At 51.9% G+C, this 16,940-nt stretch overlaps 1 protein-coding gene across 7 annotated transcripts in view; it reads left to right on the top strand.

The window, feature by feature from the left end:
• NR4A1 (nuclear receptor subfamily 4 group A member 1) overlaps positions 1-12,253 on the top strand; it is a 29,552-nt gene extending 17,299 nt beyond the window's left edge. For 4 of the 7 annotated variants that reach the window (XM_060195323.1, XM_016186052.2, XM_060195326.1 and 1 more), the window contains 6 exons: positions 4,154-5,031; positions 5,772-5,901; positions 6,252-6,403; positions 7,122-7,324; positions 7,411-7,589; positions 11,424-12,253. In XM_060195323.1, coding sequence (XP_060051306.1) covers positions 4,154-5,031; positions 5,772-5,901; positions 6,252-6,403; positions 7,122-7,324; positions 7,411-7,589; positions 11,424-11,683 — 1,802 coding nt within the window. In that variant the 3' untranslated portion in view covers positions 11,684-12,253. Of the gene's footprint in view, positions 1-1,023; positions 1,213-4,153; positions 5,032-5,771; positions 5,902-6,251; positions 6,404-7,121; positions 7,325-7,410; positions 7,590-11,423 lie in introns of those variants that run through there. The other 3 variants (XM_060195325.1, XM_060195327.1, XM_060195324.1) reach the window with 3 other exon arrangements.
• Positions 12,254-16,940: the final 4,687 nt, after the last annotated feature.

Genomic DNA, 16,940 nt, shown 5'->3' with positions numbered 1-16,940 from the left:
GGTCATGGACTGACAGGCCAGGAAAGGTGTATTGGGGCGGGGGATGTTGGTAGAAGGACTGAAATGGTGGTCCTGGTTCCAACACTTCCTTATGTGACCTTGAGCAAGTGACATGACTTCTGTGAGTCTGTTTATTTATAAAATGGGGAAGAGTTGGCACATATTTGTAGATTTCTCAGGCTCCACCCGGATCTGAAATTTGGTAATTTCCCAACGAGAGTGCACTCACCCTCTTAGCTAAGGGCTGGGGAGGGTACTGGTGAGAAATCAAGTTTGGGGTGTTGAGCAGAGCCCATTGGCTCAGCTCAGACCAGCGAAACCCCGGCCCTCCGGAAGGTACTTTGCATGGGAAATTGGGGGAGGGAGAGGGAATAGATTGTGTCTGCGTTTTCAGACTGCCGTCCCCCAGGCACCCTCTGTGCCTTTGACACCGCCCTTCAGGACGGGCCAAATGCACACGCTTGCCTCCCACTGAGTTGGGCACAGGTTTTCTCAGGGTGTCCCTGAACGGGCCGCCCTGCAGAGGCAGAAAGCAACCCCCGGGTCTCCGGGAAGGCCTCGGGAGGTTGCAAAGGCGGAGCTGGGCATCGAGGGAGCCTCTGGGGCCTGGTGCGGTCAGAGAGCTCCTAGGAGCAACCTGAGGGTGAGGAGATCCTCCCAGGGGAACCCCTGGGGCCTTAGCTCTCCAGCGCCCTCTACTTGGGTTCCAGCCTTCTGAGTCGGTTATTTCGGACCTGGGGGCCTCCAGGAGCCGGGTCCTGGGTCCGGTGGGGGGGAGCCTCGGCAGTCTGCGGGCTCTATTTTTAGCCCAGGCGGCAGGCGCGAGGGGACTATTTATAGATCAAACACTCCGCGCTCCCTGCGTCAATGGAACCCCGCGTGCGTCACGCGCGCAGACATTCCAGGCCCCCCCTCCTCGCCCCGCCTCCTCGGGCTCCCCGGCCCTGCACCTCCTCTCGCCGGAACCGTGCCGCCCCCCTCGCCCTTGTATGGCCAAAGCGCGCCCTGCCGTGTGCGTCAGTGGCGCCCCCGCCCCTCCCCGTGCGTCACGGAGCGCTTAAGTGTAGGGTCGGGGCCGGCTGGGGAGCCCCAGTGGCAGAGGCTACGAAAGTTGGGGGAGTGTGCAGAACCGGCGGCTCTAGCGCACGCGGAGCGGGACCAGCCTGCGACTCGGGGCACTGGTCCCGGACAGGGCGAACCGGAACCGATCGGGTAGGTGCTTTTGTGGGGGAGCGTGCATCTGAGCAGGGCTCTCTTTTTTGGGGGTAGTTAGTGCACGCAGGTAGGTGGATGTTGGAGAGGATGGAAAGGGTGTGTAGGGTCAGCATACAGGAGAGGGCAAAAGGTACGATTCTGCAATTGGATCGGTAGTGCTTGGAAGTGGGTGAGGACCCAGATTAAACTAGCCTACTGGGTGGGTGGGGGGAGTGTCTGCAGGGTCGAAACCACAGGCTTCAGGGTTGGTGCCGGGAGTGGGGACTTATCCAGCGGGTGCTGACTGTGGTTTATCATCGCAGGGTGCCCAGTGGACACACAAAGTGGTGGGCTTAGGTGCTGATGAGTCTTAGGAGAGATGGTGTGTGTGTGTGTGTGTGTGTGTGTGTGTGTGTGTGTGTGTGTAAGTAAAACCTCCACTGCTGGGGTCCAGCTTATACCCACCAGGATTGGATTCCCCAGAGCATCTCCTTTCTCTCTGCTTGTCAGCTCTTTTCTTAACACTTCTGAGACGGGCGGTTTAGTGTTTGCAAGGATTCCCAGCCTGAAGTTTCTGTCTGAACTTTATTAGGAGACTGAATGATGGGAGGAAAAGGCCAACATTGGTGGCTGAAACTGGGAGGCAGGAGGCTGAATAAACCAGTCTTTTGTGGGACAGGGTCGCTGTAGCACAGACAAGACTGCTTTATCTGTAGCTTGGATTCCCTGTGAGGATATGTGTGTGTGTGTGTGTGTGTGTGTGTGTGTGTGTGTGTGTGTGTGAGAGAGAGAGAGAGAGAGAGATGTGGAAAGCCTGTGTCCTTGGGGGATCCTGGATGGGAGTTGAAAATGTCAAGAGTCTCTGGTGTGATTGTACCTGGAGGATAACCCTCACTCACTGCTCCAGCTCCACTTGTTGGTCCCCTCTGTGCCCCTTCCCCTTAGTCCCTGTTGGCTTTTACAGGTAGAGGTGGTGCAGCCTGAGGCTAGTTCAGCACAACAGGTGCAAACCACATTGTTGCCAAGACCTGCCCAAAGCCGGATTCTCCCTGTTCCCTCCTTCAACCCCGCCTCTTCCTCCTACCTGTGGGACTGCCCTCCCCCCCCAGCTGTAGGTCCATATCTTGTATCATTAAGTACCTGTACAGTGGACAGAAGAGGGGGGAGTTGGTAGGGGTTGATCCGGATGTTGGAAGTCCAAGTGGAGAAACAGGATTTGAATAAGGCTGAAACGCCCAGCCTTGTGTGTCTGCTGCCTCTCCTCCTCCCCAAACCCATCCCTGCCCAGGCTGTCACAGTGCAGGTAGACGTGGCCACCCTTATCTCTAGAAGGTTGTGTGCCTCTGGATTGGTGCCACTGGTGGGTGGGGCCAGAGCTGCTAGGGGCTCTGCTGTCTGTATTGGCTGTGGGAGTGTCTGCCCAGGGTTGCAGCTGCTCTTCCAGAGCCCATGGAAATGAGAAAGGAGGGGTGGGGGTGGGGGGGAACTCCCTGGGCTCTTGGCCAGGAGGTGTTATCAGCCTTTGCCACCTCTTGCTGCCCCCATGATTGTGGCATTCTCTGTCCAGTTTGCTTTCTACTCAGCCTCTCTCCTTGACTGGCGAGGACAACCCAAGCTTGGAGATGGAGTGGGAAGATGAACCCGGAGCCCACCCCCCCTTTTTTTTCACTAGTGCATTGCTCATTTCTGGCTTATGGTGGTGGGGGATTGAACCTCGGACTTCGGAGCATCAGACATGAGATATTCTTTGCCTAACCATTATGCTGTTTCCCCCAACCAAACCCCTTCTTTTTAAGTTTTTGACCACTTTGTCTGTACATCTTCAGTCTTGGGATTTGGGCTGTGGGGGCATGGAGTGGGTGCTCCAACTCCCCTTTGCCTGAGATCTTGAATTCTTTTGGACACAGTGACTCTTTAGTGAGAGGACATGGAGACAGACGGGGGGTGGGGGGGGTGGGGCAGGACACCAGCATGTTCGTTCCTTCTCCTTTGTTCATGGCCACTTCAAGTCTCCTGCCAGGCTCCCAGAGTGTGCTTACAAAAACAACAGGGAGAAATGCTTTGGGGGTAGCAGATGAATTCTTCTCAGGGGCTGTCCATTCTGCTGGAAGTCAGGAGGCTGTGTTTTCCTCCCTTCTGCTGTCCCCCTCCCCACCTCTGTCCAGCATCTGGCCTTTAAAGGTCTGGAGCCAGGTTCCTTGATCCCCTGGGGAAGCTGGTGGCTGGGTGAGATGGCCTGGGCTCCCTTCCTCTCTGCTTCTGGGAGCATCCAAGGAGGTGCCCATTCCCAGATGACTGGGGTGTGTGTGGGATCTGTAGCCTTTGCTCAGTATGTGCGGTGCTGGTGGAGTTGCAGGACAAGTGATGATGGCCTTATGGCTGGGTTCTCACTCCTGCTCCTCTGCCATTTCTGGATGCCTTCCCTCTAGTGCATGGTGTGAGCAGGGTGGTAGGGGCTTTCGTCTTAAAAAAAAGGGCTGGGCTGTTCAGAAAATGCCAGGCTGGATAAACAGTGACTGCCCCTGTTGACTGGACTCAAGCTTTGCCTGGCTGCTTCTCCCACCCACCCTTCTCCTAATCCCCCACCGGGGCCTAACCCAGTGAGGGAGGGGAGGGGGCTGGAGGAACACAGCTTGCCCCTGTTCCAGCAAAATCATGCCTGCTGGCTGGATGCCTCCTCTGGGGCTCCCAGGCTGACCGGGGTGTGGCTGTCCTTCCAGCTGAGCCCACTCACTCGGCCTGTGCCCAGGGGTTTTGTGACAAAGAGGTTGACACAGTTCTCTGTCTGGGACCTAGGGGGAGGACTCCTGAATTCTGCAGCAGTGTGGATACTAATGCCTGTATCCCATGTCTGGCTAGCACTCTTGCCACATGGCTGCTCTGGGGCATGTGCTTCGAGACCAGGCTTCACCTCTGCTGACTCCTCCTCACCTCCCTCTCCTCTCTCCTCCCTTTCCAGAGATGCCCTGTATCCAGGCCCAATATGGAACACCAGCACCTAGCCCAGGACCCCGAGACCACCTAGCCGGTGATCCTCTGACTCCTGAACTCAACAAGCCTACCATGGACCTGGCTAGCCCTGAGGCAGCCCCCACAGCCCCCACTGTCCTGCCCAGCTTCAGCACCTTCATGGATGGCTACAGTGGGGAGTTTGACACCTTCCTCTACCAGCTGCCGGGAACAGCCCAGCCGAGCTCCTCAGCCTCCTCCTCAGCTTCTTCCACTTCTTCCTCATCTGCCACCTCTCCAGCCTCTGCTTCCTTCAAGTTCGAGGACTTCCAGGTGTATGGTTGTTACCCCGGCACACTGAGTGGCCCATTAGATGAGACCCTCTCGTCCAGCGGCTCTGACTACTATGGCAGCCCCTGCTCGGTGCCATCCCCCTCCACACCCAGCTTCCAGCCCCCTCAGCTCTCCCCCTGGGACAGTGCATTTGGCCCCTTCTCACCCAGCCAGACTTTTGAAGGCCTACGGGCATGGACAGAGCAGCTGCCCAAGGCTTCTGCCCCCCCCCAGCCATCAGCCTTCTTTTCCTTCAGTCCCCCCACCGGCCTCAGCCCCAGCCTGGCTCACAGCCCCTTGAAGCTGTTCTCCGCACAGGCCCCCCACCAACTTGGGGAGGGAGAAAGCTACTCTGTGCCAGCGGCTTTCCCAGGCCTGGGGCCCACATCTCCACTTCTGGATGGGTCCAGGATGCTGGATGCACCCATGAGCTCAGCTAAGGCTCGGAGTGGAGCTCTGGCTGGAAGTGAGGGTCGTTGTGCTGTGTGTGGAGACAACGCTTCTTGCCAGCATTACGGGGTGCGCACCTGTGAGGGATGCAAGGGCTTCTTCAAGGTACTGTGCAGCCCTGGGATCACATTCCAATGGGAAATGGAGGGGAAGCTGGGCTCTTTTCCCAGTGGGGTTTGTAACCCACTTGGCGCTCTCCAACTTGTTCTGCCCAAGGAATGGCCTGCCTGTCAGGGGGCTGGGAACTGCAGAGAACTAGAGGAAAGGTGCAGGCTGCAGGAGACCCAGAAGGGGAAGTTATGAAGAGCATCCTCTGGTTTTGCTCTCGCCCTTCTCCACCCCCGTCGAGGTCCTGGTGGGAAGGGGGCCCCAGGCTCCCATGTTCCTGGCAGGAGATAAAAGACTCTGGTGCTTAGAGGGCTGGGGGTGGACTCAGGAACAGGCTGTGTGTTTGTCCCAGTGTTGGGTGCCTGTTTAGCTTCCCGTCCCCACCCCTTACCCTTGCCCCTCTTAGGTCTCTCTGCCTGCCCCTCTCCCACCCACCCGCCAGGCCCTTCAAGCCAACATAGAAACATTAAGAAGTGCAGGTGTCTGGGTCACTAAGGAGCCCCTAGCCCCTAATCTTGTGTGTTAGGGGTTTTCCTGCTGAGGTTGACACTTCCCCCCAGTGTCCCTAAGACTTTCTTTTTCCTTCCCCCACCCCCCATTTCTCCCTCCCCTGCCACCCAAATGTTAGAAAAATAGCTGCGAACAGAGAGCGCTTTTGTCTGCAGTGGCAGCAGGATCTGGTCACCCCCCCCCCCCCAGTCTCTGACAGCCTGTTCCGCGTTTGTCCCCCCCTCCAGCGCACAGTGCAGAAAAATGCCAAGTACATCTGCCTGGCTAACAAGGACTGCCCTGTGGACAAGAGGCGGAGAAACCGCTGCCAGTTCTGCCGCTTCCAGAAGTGCCTGGCTGTGGGCATGGTGAAGGAAGGTGAGTGGCTAGACCAACCTGGGGGACAGAGGCAGACCTGAATGGCTGTCCCCCAGACAGCAGGACTGCCAGTTCTGCCGCTTCCAGAAGTGCCTGGCTGTGGGCATGGTGAAGGAAGGTGAGTGGCTAGACCAACCTGGGGGACAGAGGCAGACCTGAATGGCTGTCCCCCAGACAGCAGGACTGCCAGGCCAGAGAGGCCTGCGCCTTATTTTCTAGCCTAGCTCAGGTCCACCTGTTTGGCTTATGGGGCCAGTTCCTGTAGGAGCCCCTGGGTCTTAGGACTTCTAGGTCTTCACAGTCCTTTTATTAGGTCCTCCTGCCATTCTCACCCCTGCTCATTTCTCTAGTTGTCCGGACAGACAGCCTGAAGGGTCGGCGGGGTCGGCTCCCTTCAAAGCCCAAGCAGCCCCCGGATGCCTCCCCTGCCAATCTCCTGACCTCCCTCGTCCGAGCTCACCTGGACTCAGGGCCCAGCACTGCCAAACTGGACTACTCCAAGGTGAGGCCCAGACTGACGCGCTCTTTCCAGCACTTCAGCACTTTCATGCATATTAGGTAGGGGAAACACTCTGTCCCCCCACAACTTCAGTTCTACAAATCGAATTAAGAAGATTCCCTTGGAGCATAACTAATGAAGACTGTATCCTGGGGGTGGATAGCCAGTTGGGAAAATGGGCTCCTTCTAGCACGATACCCTTAGTTCACATGTGAGAACTGTAGCCTGGGTGGTGGCACAGTGGATAAAGCAGTAGACTCTGAAACACAGGCTCTGAGTTTGATTCCCCAGCATCACGTGAGCCAGAGTGAAACTCTGGTTCTCTTTCTTTCCTCATCTCTCTTTAATTGATTATTTTATCTTTTGCTAGAGCACTACTCAGCTCTGACTTATGGTGGTGCTGGGATTGAATCTGGCACCGAGAAAGCCTTTTTTACATAACCATTATGCTTATCACCCCAGCTTCATTATTAAGTACTTTTTGTTTGTTTTTTTTTCCAAGATCAGATGAGATTGGGTGTGTTCCCGGTGGTATGGCCATCGACTTTGTTATTTAAAGTGAGATCTATCAAGCCAGAGTTGGACAGAATGTCAGCTCCACCTTTACCCCCTACTCTACCACCCCCACGATCTGGCTACTGATCCCTGACATAGCAGACATGGGGCCCTGATGCATGCATGCCCTCTCCTGGTGTGCTCACCTCCTTGGGCTGATCTTCAGTTTCAGGAGATGGTGTTGCCCCACTTTGGGAAGGAAGATGCTGGGGACGTGCAGCAGTTCTATGACCTGCTCTCGGGGTCCCTGGAGGTGATCCGCAAATGGGCTGAGAAGGTCCCTGGCTTTGCGGAGCTCTCCCCAGGTGACCAGGACCTGCTGCTGGAGTCCGCCTTCCTGGAGCTCTTCATCCTCCGCCTGGCCTACCGGTGAGCTGCCCGCTGTCCTCTTGGCCACTTCTCCTCCTGTCCTGCCCTTGAGCTGCCTGACCATTGCCTCTGTTCCTCTCTACCAGGTCCAAACCCGCAGAAGGGAAGCTCATCTTCTGCTCCGGCCTGGTGCTGCACCGGCTGCAGTGTGCTCGTGGCTTTGGCGACTGGATTGACAGCATTCTGGCCTTTTCTCGGTCCCTCCATAGCCTGGTTGTGGACGTCCCTGCTTTCGCTTGTCTGTCTGCACTTGTCCTCATCACAGGTGTGTGATCTGCACCAAGTTGGGTCTCAGAGTGTGGGAGCCACATGACTCTCAGGAGGGCAGAGTCACAGGTCATTGAGGAGGGCTTGTGGGATAGCATTTGGTACTTCCTGCATCTCTCCCACTCCCAGCCCATTGTGAAATGAGGGTGACTTTGCAGAGAGGATCATAGAAACACAGCTGGTAGAGTAGAAACGCCTGCAGAGTTGGGGCTCAGGCCCAGCAGAGTATGCCTGCAAAGCCTAAACCAGTCTGAGAACTACCCTAGATAACCCAAGAGCCAGACTATTGGTCTGATCTGACCTTTTGTTTATTTATTTATTTATTTACCTACTTTATTGCCACCAGGGTTATCACTGAGGCTTGACACCAGCACTACAAATCCACTGCTTCCTGTGACCATTTATTTATTTTCTATTTTATTTGATAGAACAAATAGAAATTGAGAGAGTAGGGGAAAATGCTGGGGGAGGGAGGAGAAAGAGAGACATCTGCAGACCTGCTTCACCCTTGCAGGTAGGGAATGGGGACTTGAACCCTGGTCCTTGCACATATTAATATGTACACTCAACTGGGTACACCACTGATTCGGGCTTCACTGTTGGGGTTGACTTTTTCAGATAGAAAGAATGAGACAAAGAGGCAAAGATAAGGGAAAGATACAGTAACACTAAGGCTTTCTTCAGTGTGGCGGAGTCTGGGTTCAAACTTGTATTGACCACATGGTAAAGCAGCGTATCAGTAGTAGTAATAGTCTTGTTAGTATTATTTATGTTATAGTACCAGAGAAGTGTTCGGCTTTGACTTAATGGTGGTGCCCAGGATTGTCTACCTTTGACCTAAAGCCTGAGGCATGAAAATCTATTACACGGGGAGTCGGGCTGGCGGTAGCACAGAAGGTTAAGTGCACATGACATGAAACACAAGGACCAGCCTGCGGATCCCGCTTCAAGCCCCCGGCTCCCCACCTGCAGGGGAGTCGATTCACAGGTGGTGAAGCAGGTCTGCAGGTGTCTGTCTTTCTCTCCCCCTCACTATCTTCCCCTCTTCTCTCCATTTCTCTCTGTCCTATCCAACAATGACAACAACAATAACTACAACAATAAAACAAGGGCAACAAACCTATCCAACAATGACAACAACAATAATAACTACAACAATAAAACAATAAGGGCAACAAAAGAGAATAAATAAATAAATAAATATAAATTAAAAAAAGAAAATCTATTACACATCAAAGTCTGTTTCCCTACTGAGGTGCTTTCTCCCCACCCTCTTTGGGAGTGAGGTGCAGTCTTGCTTAACTATACTGCATACAGAAAGGCACGTATGAGACTTTTCACATACTGAGCACAGATGTAGAATCACTACCTTTATCTGTGAGAAACAGATTTGAGCAACACCCTAGAGCCCCTCCATGTGCCCTTCTAGGTCATTGGTTCCCTGGCGGGGGGGGGGGGTGGGGGACGGGGGCGGCACCTACTTCCTTGATTCCTTTTTCTTTCTTTCTCCCTCTTTTTTTTTTTTTTTTTTTTTGTGCCAGAGTACTCAGCAGCTCTGATTGGTTTATGGTGGTGCAGGGGATTGAACCTGGGACTTTGAAGCCTCAGGCACTAGAGTCACTTTGCATGCTATCTACCCCTGCTCCAAAACTTCCTTTATTAGAAAAATTATCTTTATTTATTTATTGAGTAGTCACAGCCAGAAACTGAGAGGGAAGGGGATGCTAGAGATACAGAGAGACACCTGCAGCACTGCTTCACCACATGTGAATCTTTCCCCCTGCAGGTGGGGACCAGGGGCTCAAACCTGGGTCCTTATGCATTGTAACATGTGCGCTCAACCAGCTGTGCCACCACCCGCCCCTACTCCCCTGATTTCTATAATGTCACAGATTAACTAATCCCAGTGTGTGTTTTATATAAGTATGTTTGTGCAGGATAGACTCTTTGATGTTAAATCTAGAGACTTTTCAAAAAAATTTTATATACGTATTTATTTATTTTCCCCTTTTTTAACCCTTGTTTTTTTATTGTTGTTGTAGTTATTGTTGTTGTTATTGATGTCATTGTTGGCTAGGACAGAGAGAAATGGAGAGAGGAGGGGAAGACAGAGGGGGAGAGAAAGATAGACACCTGCAGACCTGCTTCACTGCCTGTGAGGCGACCCCCTGCAGGTGGGGAGTTGGGGCCTCAAACCAGGATCCTTAAGCTGGTCTTTGCGCTTGATGCCATGTGCGCTTAACCTGCTGCACTACCACCTGACTCCCCTCCCCTTTTTAAAGCATTTGTCCCTATCCTTTGTATACTTAAATTGCACTGGGAGACCCAACTATAGAAGACAACCTGATTGGGAGTGGTAGCGCAGCGTGTTAAGTGCACCTGGCGCAAAGCACAAGGACCGAAGTAAGGATCCTGGTTCAAGCCCCCTGCTCCCCACCTGCAGGGGAGTCGCTTCACAGGTGGTGAAGCAGGTCTGCAGGTGTCTGTCTTTCTCTCCCCCTCTCTGTCTTCCCCTCCTCTCTCCATTTCTTTCTGTCCTATCCAACAACGATGACATCAATAACAGCAATTAACTACAACAATAAAATAACGGGCAACAAAGGGAATAAATAAATAAAATACTTTTATAAAAAAAAAAAAAGAAGAAGAAGAAGAAGACAACCTGATTGAGGCAGTAAGGCAGCGGTGGTGGGTTTGGAGACCAGTCTTGCAGGAGCTGGTTTTTAAAACACTTCTTCTTCTAGCGTTTGCCCTTCTTCCGTAGCCAGTCAACAGCGTCAGGTTGAGCCTGATGTAAAGTTTCGAGACCTCCTTTAAAACACTGATACTTAAGAGCAAGGGAGATAGTATAATCGTTATGTAAAGGACTTTCATGCCTAAGGCTCCAAAGTCTCAGGTTCAACAACCCCCCCACATACACACACACACACACACACACACACACACACACACACACACCGTAAACCAGAGCTGAGTAGTGCTCTGGTCAAAAGTAAATAAATGAAACAGTGCCACTCAATTCTAGGGCTTCTTGGGACAGAAAAACAAAACAAAACAAAGCAACAACAAAAAACACCTCAGTGACCTAGCAGAAGACCTAGGTGAGGATCTTTTTTTGTAACCTTGGGCAAGTTATTAAACATTTTGGTTCCTCAGTTTCTCACCTTGAAGATGAGGATAATGACAACGTAGGGCTTCCTAGACTTCTAATTTTTTAAAATTAACTTTTAGGGTGGAGGAGATAGAATAATGACTATGCAAAAGACTTTCATGCCTAAGACACCAAACATTGCAGGTTTAATCTCCCTCAACAGCATAAGCTAGACTTGAGCAGTAATATGGTGGGAAAAAAAAACTGAAAAAATCTTTTTTATTGTGTCTTCATGAGTCCACCACTCCTGGTGGCCATTTATTCCCCGCCCCCACTCCCCTTTTTCCTTTTTTGATAGGAACAGAGAGGAGAGAAACAGAAAGGGAAGATAGAGGAGAGAGAAAGAGAGACACCTATATATAGCATTGCTTCACCACTCATGAGGCTCCCCCCCACACACACCCATAGGGAGGGGAAGGGGGCTTGAACCAGGGTCCTTGAGCATGGTAATGTGTGCACTATACTGAGTATGCCTCTACCTTCCCTCTTCTCCCCTCGACTCTCACCCCTGGCCTTTCTTAACTTCCAATGGGACTCATTTCCAGTGTGAACCCATTTCAAGCAAAGTGCCCAAGTAACATGCTGGCCAATTCATAGCTATAGTTTTAGGAGACCTGGTGGAGGCTGGGAGATTGGGGAACTCAGATTCTAAGGCTCGTGGTTCATCCTTCCTCCTCCCAGCAGACAGACACGGGCTGCAGGAGCCCCGGCGGGTGGAGGAGCTGCAGAACTGCATCGCCAGCTGCCTGAAGGAGCACATCTCGGCCATGTCAGGGGAGCCCCAGCCGGCCAGCTGTCTGTCGCGCCTTCTGGGCAAGCTGCCTGAGCTTCGGACCCTGTGCACCCAGGGCCTGCAGCGCATCTTCTACCTCAAGCTGGAGGACTTGGTGCCTCCTCCACCCATTGTCGACAAGATCTTCATGGATACACTGCCCTTCTGACCCCAGCCCAGGAACTCTCAGACACCATGTGTGCATACTCAGACTGCCACCCCACGTGCCTTTAGCCCCTGGCCCACAGGCCCCCCAAGAGCCACCTGCATCCCCAGGACTGCCCTGCAGCCTGACTAGCCTCACTGGTTCTGGGAGGTTGACAGGGAGCTTAGGCCCTGGGGGAGGAGGGTGCTTTCTGGGGGTAACCCTCTATTCTTTTATTTGTCTTATCACCCACCCACCCCCAACCCAGCCCTGGCCATCATGTTTTTGTAAGATAAACCATTTTTAACACATACCGCTGTGCTGTAAATAAGCCGAATGCTGCTGTAAATACAGGAAGGAAGAGATTGGGGTGGGGGTGGAGTGGGGAGGAGGAGCAGTGTCCCACCAGCCAGGGCAGGCTTTTCTCAGCCCTCTCTTCCCACCCTCCTTCCACATGTACAGAAACTCACTCTAGGAAGAAGACAAATGACAGATTCTGACATTTATATTTGTGTACTTTCTTGGATTTATAGTATGTGACTTTTCTGATTAATATATTTAATATATTGAATAAAATATAGATATGTAGCTGAACCTGAGATTCTATGTATTATGGACAGCTCGCTCTTACAGACCCTCTACTCTGACCCCAGAACCCAAGAGAGACGTGGCCCTTGCTACATTTCAGGCCTTGCTATTTGAGCTAATAGGCCTTGCTGACCCCTCTTATCAAAGATGTACAATAATGACATCTGTTTCAGGGGTTGTTTTTCAAAGTGCTTAGACAGACTCATCTAGCTGGCTGGCATATGGGGCCTGCAGTAGGGGGTTGACTGAAGGGTGGGGGGTGATGACTCTGTCACTCTGGGTGAGTGCCACTTCCTAACCTGGTCTCCTATTCCAGGCACCTACATCTATAATCTCACCTCCCATTGCTATTGGGATTACAGTAGGGGATGTGGTGTTTTGTGTGGGGATTGGGGGCACTGAGTACAAGTACAAATAAGTTCAGAATGGGGATACCCCTGTGTTATTCAGTGTGTTGTTCAGTGCCCAGAACCTCACCTTACTGGTGCTTTCTGCTTGGCAAGATTGTTCTGTGTGCCCCCATAAAGGTTCTCTATTCCCCACACTCCTCACTTGCTTAGTCAGTTGCCCCAGAGACATGGACTTGATGAAGTGTGGGGCCATGAGTTTATACTCGACAAGATGCCCAGGTGCTGGTGATGCAGGTAGTCCGGGCAGTACCACCCTTCTGAGAAACATGAGTGAGTCATACCCAGTCTGAACCCAAGGTAGTTGCCACCATATTGGTCACAGCGCCCTTCACTGCATTCAGTGCTGGTGCAGTCTCAGCATTTCCTTCTCAGGGGCCTAGGAAGAGCCCTAAAGACAATGCCAAGGTAATCCTTGGCTTGAGACCCCTGAGTTTCCACCTCACTGGATGAAGGCCAACGTTGGATTCCAGAGTCCAGAAAATCAGGGGTCTTCCCCAGTGCTCCAGTTACAGCCTGCAGGGGTGGGTCTTGGATGTGGTGTCAGAACATTGGCTCTGTGTTCAGCCCTGCCCCCAACTCCATGTTGCTGTCTTGAGAAGCCTCTCAGCTTTTGTTTCCCTGTCTGTTCAATGGGAAATGAATCTGGTGGGCGTGCTCTGGTTAAGAGCAGAGCTTGCGGGGCAAGTCTCCCACAGCTGTGCCTAGGAGTGTCCCTCTCCCTTTGGGTTCCTTTCTGTATCCTTGCCTGTTGGCAAAGACAGATGTGGAACAGCACAAGCCCCTGGGGAAGGTACAAGGACAGCTTAGGAACTTGAGCAGAGGTCAGGGGTCAGAGGTCAGTGAAGATTCTAGGTCCAAAGAGATCTCCAAGCCCCATAGTAATAACAGCTACTATGTGCTCTGCTCCTACCTGCTCTACCACCCACTCTAGGTTACCTGAGCTTACTGAGAGAGAGAGAGAGAGAGAGAGAGAGAGAGAGAGCGCAGAACACTGCTCAGCTGCAGTTTATGGTGGTACTAGGGACAGAACCTGGGACTGCAGAGCCTCAGGCATGGAAGTCTTGCAGAACCATTATCCTGTCTTAACGGCCCTGAGCTTACTTTTTTTCTTTTTTAAAGTTTACTTTTTTTTTTTTTTTTGGTCACCAGGGTTATTGTTGGGGCTCAATGCCTGCACTACAAATCTGCTGCTCCTGGAGGCTACTTTTTTCTTTTGTTGCCCTTGTTTATCATTATTATTGTTGTTATTGCTGTTATTGTTGCTGGATAGGACAAAAAGAAATCGAGAGAGGAGGGGAAGACAGAGGGGGAAAGACAGACACCTGCAGACCTGCTTCTCCACTTGTGATGAGATACCCCCCCTGCAGGTGGGAAACTGGGGGGCTTGAACCGGGATCCTTACGTTGGTTGATGTGCTTTGCGCCATGTGTGCTTAACCAGCCTCCTGAGCTTACTTTTTGACTCCAGCTCTTTCTAGCTGTGGAATTGTGGGCACATTACTTGACCTTTCTGTGCCTCAGTCTCTTACAGTATAAATGGGGAACATAATTGTGCCTGTATCATCAAGTTGCTGCGATGACTCCATGAAGGAATACAGGCGTTGTTTTAGTAGTACCTATCATACAGAAAATGCTGTGGCATAAATTTATAAATGTGCCTTTTGGTGACATAAAGCTGGTGGTGCTGGGCAGTAGCACACCCAGTTAAGTGCACATATTACCAACCATAAGGGCCTGGGTTTGAGCCCCCACTCCCCACCTGCAGGTGTCTGTCTTTCCCTCCCTATCTTAATTACTCTGTCCTATCTAGTAAAAATTAGGGAAAAAAAAAAAAAAGGAAAAACGGGCTACCGGGAGTGGTGAATTGATAGTGCTGGCACCAAGCCCCATTGATAACCGTGGTGGTAATAAGAAAAAGAAATAGAAGGGGTTGGGCGGTAGCGCAGTGGGTTAAGTGCACATGGCGCAAAGCTCAAGGATCCCAGTTCAAGCCCCTGGCTCCCCACCTGCAGGGGGTCTCTTCATAAGCGATGAAGCAGGTCTACAGGTGTCTTTCTCTCCTTCTCTCTGTCTCTCCTCCTGTCTCGATTTCTGTCTGTCCTATCCAACAACAACGACATCAGTAGTATCAATAACAGTAATAACCACAACAACGATTAAAAAAAGGGTAACAAAAAGGGAAAAAAAAGCCTCCAGGAGCAGTGGATTTGTAGTGCAGGCACCAAGCCCCAGCCATAACCCTGGAGGTAAAAAAAAAAAAAAATAGAAAAAAGAAAGCTGAGCAAAAAATCAGCCTGACAAAAGTCACACTTACGAATTAACGCCACAACACCAAGCGCCCACTAATAGCCATTATTTTTACCAGAAAGCCTTCATTTTAGAGAAGAGAAAAGACTTGCCCGACACCATGAGGCCTAGCAGAGGCTGAGTTGGGTGTGTCTAGCTGTTTAGGGCTCTGTGCTCAGGCCCGTGACAAATAAAAGGAGATTGAGGAGTGGTGGCTCTTCTCCAGCTTCAGGCACTGGGGTGCTGGGTGGGGACTGATCTCTCCAGCTCCTCCTGCCCTGCCCTGCCCCACCCAAAGGCTGCAGCCTGGAGGCAGGTTCTTTCTTTCCATCCAGTAACTGGAAGAACTGGCCTTCAAGTCTTGCTGGGGGCCGCTGGGCGAACAAGGGGGCATTGAGTCTGGTGGGACCTCACAATGGCCACTCTGTCCTTACTGCCTGGGGGGTTGGGCCCATTTCCGATGGGGACAATAGTCAAAAGGCAGTGATGCTGGCAGGTCCTGGAATCCCGGGCAGGATTTTCCAAGGCCTCAAAGCCTGCTGTTTGTCCTCACCAGGAGTCCCAGGAAGCCTGCCTCCCTGTCTCCCCCTCACCCCACCCACACATTCTGGGCGCTGTGCCCTGGGGCCCTGGACCCCTCCTCAGCACTGCGGTGCCACTGAGACTGAGGGGTGGCTCTGACTCAATGTCCTAGGGGTCTGTGCCACGTGGCCTTTCCCTGAGGCGAGATGTGGAGGAAGCAGACTCAGGCCTGTGCTCTGCTCCCCAGTACTTGGTTGTGGAAGAAGGAGGTAAGTGGAGCCTCAAGGAAGGAGAGGAGCTCCTGAGAGTTGTGAGAAACCACACTGCTTCAGCCAGGTCATGCTACATGGTCAATTTAGTGTCTGGCCCACTGCTTCTCATATCCCCTCTCATTCTTCCATGTTCTAACATGACAGCTGGTCCTGGGGATTCCCAGAGAATCTGAGCTGAAATCTGGCTGGGCTACTGGGCCTTCTTAGAGGTTGGGTCTGAAGAGTGAGTTTCTATCCAATGTCTTGTCTATCTTCCAGCATGTCTGTGTCTAACCTTGCAGCCAGCAGCTCTTCTGTTCTCCTGAGAAAGGAGCAGCCAGAGGCCCAATCCCCAGACTCTGCCTTCAGCCCTGCTCCAAGCTCAGGCTTCTGCAGGCCCTACTCTTGGGGGGTGGGGGGTGGACATGTGGCATGCCTAGATGAGCACAGTCCCCATCCCCCCTGGTTTGTTGCTATTCTGATGGAAAGAATTCCAAAGGACACGTGTTCAGGTGTTGGTTTCTGAATTCTTTATTAGCCGTGCAAAAAAGTTAAAGTTAAAGGGAAAGACTCGGGATAGATTTCCCAAGGGTCTGTGTGCCAAAAACCCAGACTAAAACTCAAGGTTAGTGACCAAGGCCCAAGACTCCCTTTGTCCAGGGTCTGTTTCCTTTATAATGCCTATTGTGTCACACTGGGGCCCACTTTTCACTGGTCCGATGGAATAAACTCCTCCCCCTTCATATAGTGCAAAAAGGAAAAAGAGAAACCCTTCAGCAAGTGAATCTCCACTTCACACGTGCAAATTTAGTGAGAACAAATTATATGTTAGAAATGCGCTACGTGCATCACAATTCCATGTGTGCAAACTTAGTAAAAGCAGGATATACTCCCCAGGATCCCCTGTGTGCTGAATTTTCCCTCAACATTACCTTAAAAAAATTATTTTGTGGGAGTCAGGAGGTAGCGCAGTGGGTTGAGCGCACATGGCGCAAAGCGCAAGGACCGGTGTAAGGATCCTGGTTCAAGCCCCCGGCTCCCCACCTGCAGGGGAGTCACCTTGCAAGTGGTGAAGCAGGTCTGCAGGTGTCTAACTTTCTCTCCCCTTCTCTGTCTTTCCTTCCTCTCTCCATTTCTCTCTGTCCTATCCAACAATGACGACAACAAGAATAACTACAACAATAAAACAACAAGGGTAACAAAAGGGAATAAATAAATATTAAAA

The sequence above is a fragment of the Erinaceus europaeus genome, chromosome 7 (assembly GCF_950295315.1).
Source record: "Erinaceus europaeus chromosome 7, mEriEur2.1, whole genome shotgun sequence".
Classification (NCBI taxonomy): domain Eukaryota; kingdom Metazoa; phylum Chordata; class Mammalia; order Eulipotyphla; family Erinaceidae; genus Erinaceus; species Erinaceus europaeus.
This window is presented reverse-complemented; position numbering and strand designations above follow the sequence as displayed.